Source organism: Euleptes europaea, chromosome 6, assembly GCF_029931775.1.
Source record: "Euleptes europaea isolate rEulEur1 chromosome 6, rEulEur1.hap1, whole genome shotgun sequence".
NCBI lineage: Eukaryota > Metazoa > Chordata > Lepidosauria > Squamata > Sphaerodactylidae > Euleptes > Euleptes europaea.
This window is the reverse complement of record NC_079317.1, coordinates 94,366,544-94,379,121: the sequence shown is the minus strand read 5'-3', so window position 1 is coordinate 94,379,121 and position 12,578 is coordinate 94,366,544. Positions and strand designations below refer to the sequence as shown.

The 12,578-nt window shown below is 42.6% G+C and overlaps 1 protein-coding gene and 1 non-coding gene across 4 annotated transcripts in view; one reads left to right on the top strand and one right to left on the bottom strand.

Moving 5' to 3' along the window:
• Positions 1-12,578, top strand: part of TSPAN4 (tetraspanin 4) — a 352,643-nt gene that overhangs the window by 338,750 nt on the left and 1,315 nt on the right. For all 3 annotated transcript variants that reach the window (XM_056851470.1, XM_056851472.1, XM_056851469.1), the window contains 2 exons: positions 2,689-2,820; positions 8,769-8,852. In XM_056851470.1, coding sequence (XP_056707448.1) covers positions 2,689-2,820; positions 8,769-8,852 — 216 coding nt within the window. The remainder of the gene's footprint in view (positions 1-2,688; positions 2,821-8,768; positions 8,853-12,578) is intronic.
• Positions 4,470-4,541, bottom strand: TRNAV-GAC (transfer RNA valine (anticodon GAC)). The gene has a single exon. It is a non-coding gene; the product is annotated as a tRNA-Val (tRNA).

Below are 12,578 nucleotides of genomic sequence, written 5' to 3'. Positions count from 1 at the left end.
ACAAATTTTATAGTAGAGGAATGCCAAGATTGCTTCTGAAGGGCTGGGGGGGGGGGCGGACATCGTTCAGATTTTTTTTACCCCATTGTAAAAATATAGCAGGTAGCTCGAAATTAAAAGTACACTGGCTTTCCATTGTCCTGTAGCAATTAGGGACTAAGGTAGGTTAACAAATTCAAATGACAAATATTGCTGATATGCTATAGCATTCTAGTTGCTATATATGCTATAGCATTCTAGCACAGGGTTCCCAAGCATGGCGCCCATGGGTACTATGGCACCTGCCAGTATTTTCCCAGCACCTGCCAAGCTTTTGAGAAAGTAGGCAGCACTTATTATTGCATGCCCTTGTTTAATTGAAAGGGTTTTCCATGGATGCAATAGCAGCAGCTGCCACTGGAGAATCAGGACAACTAGTAAGCATCCAGGCTTCAGGGTTTATTCTTTTTATTCCCCCTTCTCCTCCCCCCTCCCTGCTTGCCTTTGTTTCTTTTTATACCCCTTCTGCTGTTCTTTTGCAAAGTGTGGCAACTATTTTGAGTCTGGCTTCACCTCCTGGGACAGCCATTTTGGGGTGGTGCTCACCATTCCCTCTCAAAAGGTCAAAGGTGCCCACAGGCTCAAAAAGCTTGGGGGCTCCTTCACTAGCCGAAATGTGTACTAACCCAGCCAAGCAAATGTAGGGACTGCTGAAAATTAGATGAAAACTATTTTAGATCCGTAACTAGGTTGTCTGAGAGCAATAAATGTCCCATGGCTCAAGCAGCACTGGGCTGCATTAGCCGTAAAAAATGCAGAGAGCCGTATTTTAGCACTTTGCAGAGCAAAGTGTGTAAGAGAAGCTCGAACTCTTCCCGAAAACATTCTGCCTTTTTAACCAGAGCGATAAATTGCTCACCTTCCTGAAGCACTAAAATTCTCATCCACACTCTAGGTAGGTCTGATGGAAGAGACACATTTCAAAGTTTAGTACTCTGCTACTCGGGAAAACTTTGCTGCTTGCAATGTCAGCTCCCAGATCATGAATATCTATATTACTAGATGTCAAAGACAATTTCGAAGTAGAGCATGTGAGACTCTGAAGCCACTCATCTTTACAAAAATATAATAAAACACGTTTCATTGCTGTAACCATTTCATTTGCTGTTCGTTTTCCTGGTGGTAATAACATACTTGAAAAATAATGTCATTGCACTCAGTAGTGCTGACAACCCAACGTTCGCCTACAAACAGTTTGCTGAGTCATGCATTTTTTAAAAACAGAAACATAAGAAACGGTGGCAAGAAATTGATTTCATGCCTCAATTTTTTTTTTTGGTCATTGATAGAACATTACTTCTCCTTTTACTTTTGCCAGCTAGTACAAGGTCTTAAAGTAATAAGGTCTCAAGTTCTATTTTGTGCCTACCTGACGGTTTGTCTGTCAGTCCTTGGTTCATCCAAGGTATGGCCTGGATACCCTCACCCCACTGGTCAAACTGGATCCTCAACTGAACGACCAAAGCTCAATGGAAGCCATTCTGCTATCAGATCTTTTAGGATTCTGGTGGGTATTGCTTTTGTGGGAGATCTTCTCTCACCTTTTTTACAGAACCTGAAGATGGGGAGCATTCCTGGAAATCCATTACCACTGTCACCTAAACTCAAGTATCATCAGTCAGCAGGTGATCTACTCTAATGGTAGTAGATTATCAACCTGAGAGAGATTATAAACCTGTCCTTTAGTACAGGGACTTTCAGCTATCATGTGGGGGCTCTGGCTGCCTACCAGGCCCACAGCAACCTCTATGTGTCAATTACTGAGCACCAATTGTCTGCTAATTTATTTATGTTTTACGGGATTGCTAAATTGTTTTATTTATACTGTGATTTTATGGTATTTTATTGTAGTTGATATTATGTTGTTAGCCGCCCTGAGCCCAGCTTTGGCTGGGCATTGAGAGCGGGATAGAAATCTAATAAATAAATAAATAAATAAATAAATAAATAAATAAATAAATAAATAAAGTAACTGTGGATCTGGAGAGGGTTTACAGGCCTTCTGGCGATCAGAGAGCCAGTGTGGTGTAATGGTTAAGAGTGGTGGTTTGGAGCAGTGGACTCTGATCTGGAGAAATGGATTGGATTCCCCACTCCTCCACATGAGTGACGGAGGCTAATCTGGTGAACTGGATTTGTTTCACCACTCCTACACATGAAGCCAGGTGGGTGACTGGGCTACTCACATTCTGTCAGCCCCACCTACCTCACAGGATGTCTGTGGGGAAGAGAAGTGATAGTAAGCAGGTTTGATTCTTCCTTAAGTGGTAGAGAAAGTCGGCATATAAAAACCAACTCTTCTTCTTCCACCACTGTCTTAGCTGCTTCAGTAGCACAAGGGGGCCAGCCAATCTTAGCCTAGCTGTCTGTATGCCACAGAGGTTGGGGGTATCTCAGAAGTTGGATTTGAAGTTCAATGACAAATCCCATAAATTTGGAATACGCAAGTATTCAAGTATTCAGCCAAGAGACTTCCACCAAATAATTGACCCTACTTGAATAATTCACCCTTCCAGATTCTGGGGGTGGTATTTTGTGAAATGTGGAGGACACCCACTGGCTCCATCCAGTATGCCAAACCCACTAGGCTCCCTTGGGTTTTTGTTTGTTGGTTACTTTTATTGTCAAATGGACTTTCCCCCCCTTCAGTTCAGATGCTGTGGAGTGTCAAACTACACTGACTGGTTTGAAGTGTACAACACAACACGGGTGCCAGATTCATGCTGCCTGGAGTTCAGTGAGAATTGTGGGCTTCACTCCCCAGGGACCTGGTGGAAAGCAGTAAGTAGTTGTCAAAATTAATGTGCATGCTAACGGAGCCTTAGTTAGAAATGTATTGATTCTACTGCAGAAAGGGGAAAGTTCTAGTATTGCAGAGGTGCCCAGATGAAGCTATTTCATCCCAACACATGACCTAGCATCAATCAAAAAATTGCAGTGATCTCTTCATCACGAACGACTGTGTGACATTCAATGAAGATAAAAAGTCTTTGCTTCCTGTCCATTATTTAAATATGAACTGCGTTGTTTCCAAAGACACAGGAAAGAACACAAGGGCATGATTGGCTCAGCTTCAACCCTCATCCCCAACAATGGCAAAAGCTAAGGCTTGAGTTTCTGCCCATCATGATTTGTTCTCCACTTTTTGATCTCAACAGCTGTTGTTTTTAATTGAAAAATGATTATTTGAACCAAAACCCCACTTTCTTCAGCCCATTAGCAATTTTATAAACACCGTGTCCCCACTTAGTTTTTTTCCTAAGCTGAAAACCCCCAAATGCCTCAATTTTTCTTCATAGGAAAGGTGCTCCACCCCCCTAATCATCTTGGTTGCCCTCTCCTGTACTTTTCCAGCTTTGCAATCTCTTTTCAGAGATAATAGCAACCAGAACTGTACAGTATTCCAAATAAGGCTACAGCATAGTTCTATTCAGGGCATTACAGTATTGGTTTTCAGTCCCTTTCCTAACCATCCACAACTTGGAGTTTGCCTTTTTTCACTAGTGCAGCACACTGAGTTGACGTGTGCATTGAGCTATCTGCTACAACCCCAAGATTTCTTCCCCTTCCCAATCTCTGCCAGTTCAGACCCTGTCAGCATATATTTAAAGTTAATATTTTTTGTTCCAGTGTGCATCATCTTGTAGTGATCCACAGTGAACATCATTTGCCATGCTGTTGCCCACTCACCCTAATCAGAGAGATTGTCCTGTAGCTCTTCACACTGCCTTGGATTTCATTGTCATGGATAAATTGGGATCATCCAGAAAGTTGGCTACCATGCTGCTCACCTGAATTCCAGATCATTCATGAACAAATTAAGGAGCACCAGTCCCACCATCAGTCCTTGTGGAACCCCACTGCTTACCTCTCTCCATTGTGAGAAGTCCATTTATTCCTACTCTCTGCTGCTTCCTGTAATTTAACCAATTTTCAGTCCATAACTGCTAAGTAGAATCTCTGACACTTTGTCAAAAGCTTTTTGGAAGCCCAAGTGTATAAAGTCTACCAGATAACCCTTATCTAAATGGCTCATTAACCTTCTCCAAGAACTCTAAAAGGTTGGTAGGGCAAAACTTTCCTTTGCTGAAGCCATGGTTATTCAAGATAGATGCTTGGACCCCTGTGAACGAGTTCTATGCATGCTAGATAGCCTCTGCCGTGGAGCACATTTATTGTGCTATCACTTCCATTTGCACATGGCTGATTGAAAAACCATTGATATTGTGTTCCATGAGGAAGTGCTAGCATAACAGGAAGCTCACTCTGTGGCAGAGGCCATCAAGTGTCACATAAACACATGAAGCTGCCTTATACTGAATCAGATCCTCGGTCCATCAAAGTCCACATTGTCTACTCAGACCGGCAACGGCTCTCCAGGGTCTCAGGCAGGGGTCTTTCACATCACCTACCTGCCTAGTCCCTTTAACTGGAGATGCCGGGGATTGAACCTGGGACCTTCTGCATGTCAAGCAGATGCTCTACCACTGAGCCACAGCCCCTCCCCGTGGAACTTGTTCATAGGATCCAAGCCAGAATTATTAAACCGGAAGAGGAACAAAGTCTGCTGGGGGCAAATAATTTTGGCTTGGATCCTATGAACAAGGTCCATGGACACTAGATAGCCTCTGCCACAGGGTGAGCTTCCTGTTATGCCAGCACTTCCATGAACACAAGATCAATAGTTTTTCAATCAGCCTTGTGCAAAGAACTCATTCAGTTTTTCTGCCAATCCTTTCTCTCCTTTATCATCTAATGGCTCAACTACCTCTACAGCCAGTTTCCCATATTTGATGTATTTGAAGAAATACTTGCTTGTCTTAATGTATTTAGCAAGCCACTCGCCAAAATCTCTTTTTGCTTATTATCAATTGACATTTGAGTTGCTAGAACCTGTGTTCCTTTCTGTTCACATATTTTGGGTAAACTACTTTTTAGTGGAGGCCTTTTTTTGCATTTTATAGCTTCCTAGATTTGGTTCATTAACCACATATGCATCCTTTTAGATTTGGTGGTACCTTTCCTACCTTGAGGTAGGCATTCTATCTGGCTAATGTGGTTTTAAATAGCTTTCAAGCATCCTGAAGGGATTTGACTCGCTTGATTCTCCCTGTCGGCTTCATAATCTCCTCATTTTTGTGAAGTTCCTTCATTCACAATCAAATGTGATTGTTTTGGACTCTGGGAACAGGAACTGCATCTCTAAGCCATGACTAGAGCAGACATTTGCCCAGTCAATGTGAGGACAGTTGAAGTCATCCATTATTACAACGTTTCCCACTTTAGTTGCCTCCCTTATTTCCTTCTCCATCTTGAGATCACCTTCATGTTTTTGGTCAGACGGGGCACCCCTACTTTTAAGGTATCCCAAGGAAGTGTCTGCCCTGATCTGGATGGCCCAGGCTAGCCTGATCTCGTCAGATCTCAGAAGCTAAGCAGGGTCAGCCCTGGTTAGTATTTGGATGGGAGACCACCAAGGAATACCAGGGTTGCTGTGCAGAGGAAGGCATTGGCAAACCACCTGTTAGTCTCTTGCCATGAAAACCCCAAAAAAGGGGTCGCCATAAGTCGGCTGCGACTTGACGGCACTTACACACACACACAAGGAAGTGTCCAGAATCTTCACATATAGCAATTCTGTGTGGGAATTTAAACCTCTAATGATTTCTAGCTTGTTTGATTCTATGCCTTCTTTGATTTACAGAGCAACATTCCCCTCAACATGACCTTTCCTGTCCTGTCTATAGCGTTTATACCCAAGGATTGTTATGAATGGAAACCCTGAAACCATGCCAATTGCTTATTTTCACATAAGGAGGTGTCATTAAATGCAAGCCAGGGAAAGTCAGATGTCAAGAATTGGGTTCCACTGGGGGCACTGGGTTCCACTGGGGTCCATCTGGATTAAATGCCCAAACCGAGAAGATGGATGTCGGTCATAACAAACCTCAGACAAGGGCTATATGCCAAATGATCTGATTGGGAGAGCCCGGGGTATCTCTCATGAGGGGCAGGATTCCTAACTGTGGATTGGGGGAGAGAGTTGTCACCAAAGCAGGCAGAAGGTTTAAAAGGTAGAATTTTCCTTTGTTCTTTGTTCAAATACTTTGCCTGGGACCCAAACTCCTCTGCAAAGGGGCAGTAGGGAGTCTGGGGTGTGTTTGCTCCATCTAGTGTAACTGTCTTGTATTGTAATGTAGCTAGACTTATATTTCATTTTTCTTTCCTTAGATCTGTATCTGCTAGGCTGGACTGGTATTTTCCATGTATGTGCTCTAGTTTATTCTTTAGTAGTAAAGCATCTTTCCTACTAAAGAAAGCAGACTGTGACTCAGATCCTACTCACACACTGAAGACGGCTCTTACACGCCAAGGACATGCATGCACAGGAGGAGTTAAAGTAATTGGAAGTTCTGCTCTTTGTACTTGGCTCAGAGGCAGCCTTACCAGGAATACCCAAGGCATTGGTTATGTAATAGGCTGGGTTTTTATATCTTGGGGTGGTGGCACTGAAGCACACAACATGCACGTGAGCAGGTTGGTTACAGGGATAATCTCTACAGACAGGATAGGGCAGTGTAATGTCGCCAACAAGATTTAGTTATTGGTTAACATAGGGAAACATCATTTGAGTGATGTCAGCACTTCTTGCATGGTCACATAAACCATCCCAAAGTGTCTCAGATTTACACCTCCGTCTGAAAAATCACTGATGGGGTGGGAGTTTTTTCAGTTTCAAGTATGCTTTTCACAAGCTGCCTCCTCCCCCCCCCCATTTCACTCAGTTCTGATGTAAACGGGGGACAAATATCTGTTGAATGCATTTAAAAACCTATGACAAACATGCCAAAACACTGCCATATATGCTCGGGAACACATGCCGCACACTGGGCCCTTTCTTGTGTATTTTACAGTGACGATGGGTCAGTCAGCATGAACAGCCCAACAGAGAAAACTCCATAGGAGGGAGAAAAACTCTGCCCTTCCTAGGGAACATTCCTATCCATCCAAGTTAAACGCTGCAGCTCCTCTCTAAAGTGTAGGTGGATGCTATGTCCTGAGTGGAGTTATTGTAATGATGGCGAACAGTGTGGTTGTTTTTTGGCCTGCTCCTCCTGTCCTTAACTGACTCTGGTACGAAGCTCACTAGGTAGCTTTGGGCAAAGTACCCTCTGACTAACATACTTCACATGATTTTTGCGGAGATAAAATTGAAGCTCTTTATCTACCTAACGGTGGCACTGAAATGGCAGGCAAATATTTTCTCTCTTGTGTACTGCCTTCACCAATAGGTTTGCCAGGTCCCTCTTCGCCACCGGTGGGAGGTTTTTGGGGCAGAGCCTGAGGAGGGCAGGATTTGGGGAGGGGAGGGACTTCAATTGCCAAAGCAGCCATTTTCTCCAGGAGAGCTCATCTCTATCGGCTGGAAATCAGTTGTAATAGCAGGAGATCGCCAGCTTGTACCTAGAGGTTGGCAACCCTATTAACCAATCCTACCAGGAAAGTAATTACTGCTCAGGTTTGATACACCAACTGCACTGCCAGTTCAACAACAGAAAATGCAATGTTCTCTCTCACTGTAGGCAAGTCCCCCGTAGCTTGCCTCAATTTCCTCTTGCTTTTTTTGTGTTCTTCTATGGCTCACACTGGGAAAAGAAAAACGTTGAGTCAAAAAGACTGAAAGCTTACAAGGAGATTGCAAAATGTATATGGATTACATGACTCATCTCCTTCCGACCCCACACTCGCTACAATACCCCCTCACGCCAGAGAACCTTTATGATCCCCTATCCCTGGCCGCTTTCTTCCCTTTTCTCACACTTCTCTGGAAGTGGGGTAAATACTGTAAGGAGTGAAAAGGAACCCAAAAGTGAAGCAGATCAAGCCCAGACACAAATCTGGAAGCACCTGGAACCGTCCTATATTGGGATGAAGCTTTTCAAACTGGACCAGTATGTATTTTGAACTCTCCCAGTTTAACTCAGCAATAGTATCTCCCAATTGGGTGGCTGTAACAAAAATAACGCATTATTTTTACAGGGATAACCTCCACAGACAGGATAGGGCAGTGTCATGTTGCCAACAAGATTTAGTTATTGGTTAACGTGGGGAAACATCATTTGAGTGATGTCAGCACTTCTTGCATGGTCACATAAACCATCCCAAAGTGTCTCAGATTTACACCTCCGTCTGAATAATCGCTGATGGGGTGGGAGTTTTCTGTTTCAAGTATGCTTTTCACAAACTGCCTCCTTCCCCCCCACCCCCCATTTCATAACTAATACATTTTGCAAATCTTCTGGTTTTGGGTATTAACTTGCTTGTAGCTGGATTGTCACATCCCTTCCTGCCCCACTTGAAAAGTAAGATCTACTACTGAATTTAGAAGTGCTGGTATTTAACATATGCTGGGGGAGGGGAACCAGAGAGAATTTTTCATTAAAAAAATTATGATTGCATCTTTCCCACAGCATCCATTCATTCGATCTTCAGATACAGTCTTCCTGAACCCTTCAAACTATACTTTGTTGCGAGCCAAACCCTATGGTTATTTTGCACATTTAGTAGAATGCTGAAATCAAAACCTCCAATTACCTGGTTTGAGCTGACTCCTCTATTTCTACTGATGCCTTTTGATTTCAAACACAACAAACAGATGTTCATGTTTAAATAAGTATTCTCTCCTCCCCTTTCTCTCTCTCTCTTCTCTCTCATACCTTTTTTTTTAGCCTTGCTATGAAACAGTGAAAATATGGCTTCAGGAAAACCTGCTAGCAGTGGGGATTTTTGGATTGTGTACAGCTTTGGTTCAGGTACAATATTATACTGACCTTGCCTCAGTAATGTCTGTTTTAAAAGGTTTGGATGTATATGGGCTTTCCTTCAGCTTGTATATATTTAGTCTTATACTAACCATCATTATAGACTGCCCTAACAAAAGTTAAGAGCCCCGTGGCGCAGACTGGTAAGCTGCAGTACTGCAGTCAAAAGCTCTGCTCACGACCTGAGTTCGATCCCGACAGAAGTCGGTTTCAGGTAGCCGGCTGAAGGCTGACTCCGCCTTCCATCCTTCTGAGCTCAGTAAAATGAGTACCCAGCTTGCTGGGGGTAAAGGGAAGACGACTGGGGAAGGCACTGGCAAACCACCCCGTAAAACAAAAGTCTGCCTAGTAAACGTCGGGATGTGATGTCACCCCATGGGTCAGGAATGACCTGGTGCTTGCACAGGGGACCTTTACTTTTAACAAAAGTTACATACATCAGCAATGCACTAGTTAACACTTTCACATTTTTGTGTGCATGTACACATACAGTCATCAGTTATTTGCATATGGATAATTTTAAAAATTGCTCAATCTTTTTAGGATTAGGATTTGTTCATATGACCCCACATTGTGAGATGAAACAATTCAATGTATAACAGATTACATTAACTTCTTTATATTAATGAATTGAGGGAAGGGGCAAAAGCAAGCTCAAGGAAAAGGGGGAAAACATGGATAGTTATCAGTTCTTGGCTCACCTTCTCTTTAGCTGGGGATAAGGGACAATGTAAGCCATACAATGGCATTTATTCCAGAGCCCTAACTCAGAGGAAGTTAGCTACAATCAGGGCCAAGCTAGAAGATTTGTTGAGAGCTGAGTCTGGGTTCCCTGTCTTGACTCCAAACCGAAGAGGTTGAGCTGAAAAATGCTAAAATTACAAATATATAAATTTTAATAAAGTGCACAGTCAAGTTAAAAACATAAGGCCTCTAACACAGGCAAGATTTTTACATTCAATATATGCAAACTTAAACACCTGCAATGTACAAATTACCTGCAAAGTTAATTTGACTTTTGGTTTTATAAGTAAAAATATATATTTTTTTCACCTTATGTCCATGAAGAATGTACTAATGATTTCTCTTCCCTGCTTTCCTTTTCCTTCCCAAAGGGCTTTTATAGATTTTTTACAGTTTATTATGACACAATTATATTATTAGGAGGTGTGCTAGATTATAACTCTATGACTGACCATTGAGGAAGGCCTTCTCAGGCCGAAACATGTTTGGTCCTTTTTGGATCCTACTTTGGTCAATGTAAGATTGTACTGCAGGTGTTTAAGTTTGCATATATTGAATGTGAAAATCTTGCCTGTGTCAGAGGCCTTATGTTTTTGACTTGACTGTGCACCTTATTAAAATTTATCTATTTGTAATTTTAGCATTTTTCAGCTCAACCTCTTTGGTTTGGAATCAGCATTTTGGTTGAGTTCCATTTGGTTCCCCCCCTTTACCCCCGTCTTGACTGTCATACTATTAGCCACATGTCCCATTGTGGAGGACTCATTTCCCAAGCATGTGGGACCCTGATAAAGCTTTCTACCTGCACCATATTTATACACCACTTTTCTTAGCCAAAGCAGCTTCCCACATCATTCTCCCCTCTTCCAATGTATTCTTACAACAATTCTGTGAGGTCGTTAGGCATAGAGAGAATGACTGGCCATCTGTTAGATGGCCATCTGTCAGCAATGCTGATTCTGTGACCTTAGGCAGATGATGAGAGGGAGGGCATCTTGGCCATCTTTTGGTCACTAGGGGTGTGGAGGGGGGAGGTAGTTGTGAATTTCCTGCATTGTGCAGGGGGTTGGACTTGATGGCCCTGGTGGTCCCCTCCAACTCTATGATTCTATGACTGGCCTATCCTCCGGGAACTACAATGGACCTAGTTTGGGTTAGAAAAATGGCATAAGAGAAGGGCAAAGCTCTTTCCCCCAAGTGCTGCAGCCTGAATCTGAACTGGGGCAGTGTGTGCTTGGAAAATGAGTTCCCAGCCGCATGATGTATGGTGTGTGTCCTGAGAATCAGGTTGGGGAAGCCATACCTGGCTCTCCCCCCCCCCCCAAAAAAAATCTTGTCTGTTCTGTGGTCCCGTTGAAATCAATTAATTTGCCCCATTGATTTTTGTGTGGCTTGTGTGACTACCTTTCTCTGGAGTGCAGTCCTAGTATGCAAAGTGAGGTGCGAGTTCAGTATAAGCAGAGTTACTTGAGAGCGGCTGAAACACCCTATATCAGGGAGTCCTAAACAACGGAAATCTTATAAACCTTAGCATACACCCACAGCAACACATCATGTAGGACTATCAACTGATGAGAGACATTTCAGTTTGTCAGTCTTCTGCCTTTAACTGATTAAGTGTAAATACATTTGCACATCACAAACTTCTTTTCTGAAGGAAGTGTGAGGAAACATAATTTAACAAACAAAAAAGTGATCCTTATTGTTAGACACACCATTTTTAAAATGTTCTTTACTGTTCCCTATTAAGGTAAAGGTCCCCTGTGCAAGCACCGGGTCATTCCTGACCCATGGGGTGATGTCACATCCCGACGTTTACCAGGCAGACTTTGTTTATGGGGTGGTTTGCCAGTGCCTTCCCCAGTCATCTTCCCTTTACCCCCAGCAAGGTCTAGTGGCTGGGTATTCATTTTACCGATCTCGGAAGGATGGGAGGCTGAGTCAACCTCGAGCCGGCTACCTGAAACCAACTTCCGTCGGGATCAAACTCAGGTCGTGAACAGAGCTTGGACTGCAGTACTGCAGCTTACCACTTTGTGCCAAGGGGCACTGTTCCCTATTACCAGTAGTCATCATCAAATAGGCTCAAAATCAACATAATTGCCCTTAATTTATATTCTGACTATTTATAGTTGTCACCAACAATGTAACTCATACAAATTAAGCTAACTAATGCTTGCCACCCTACCAAACAACATTACTTATAGCCCTACTCAAAAGTAGGTGAACACCACAATCCAACTTTGAGTTAACCAGACAAGCTTAATGAAAGCAGCTGGCTTGTGCACTTATGTTTGTGATGGATAGTTGCCTAAGGGTATACGTATACTACTAGCATATGCTGTTTTACATCAGCTTAACAGCCATGGCTTCTTCCAAGGAGTCCTGCTAGCTGTAGTGCTGAGAATCCTGGGTACCCAAGGTTGGGTGAAAAGAATATATATATATATATATATATATATATATATATATATATATATATATATATATATATAGGTCTATGTGTAAATATTAAAAGTATAATTTATTAGAAGCGCTATGTAAAATTTAAAATTCTTTAAAAGCATTAAAATAGCATAATGGCATATCCTGAGGTTGATGACTGTAACCACATACCAAATGCGTTTCGGCGTATGGGGCCTTCATCCGTGGTTAATTAAAACCGTTTCTTAAGCCTGCACTCATACACAGAAATACAATAATGAATACAAATACAAACAGTTCAAACCTAACCAGGCATGTGTATATGTTGTAATTTCTATTCCCAATTACTCTAACATCTGGTATAATAGGTTCTTGTTGTAATACTGGTTAGTATAAGTACTGCTTTACTAGGATGAACACCTGCACACAGGATCTTCAGAGTATAAGCTTGCGAGAGTCAAAGCTCCCGTCATCAGGATATCTGACGAAGGGACTTTTTACTCTTGACAACTTATACCCTGAAAATCTTGTTGGTCTCTAAGGTGCTAC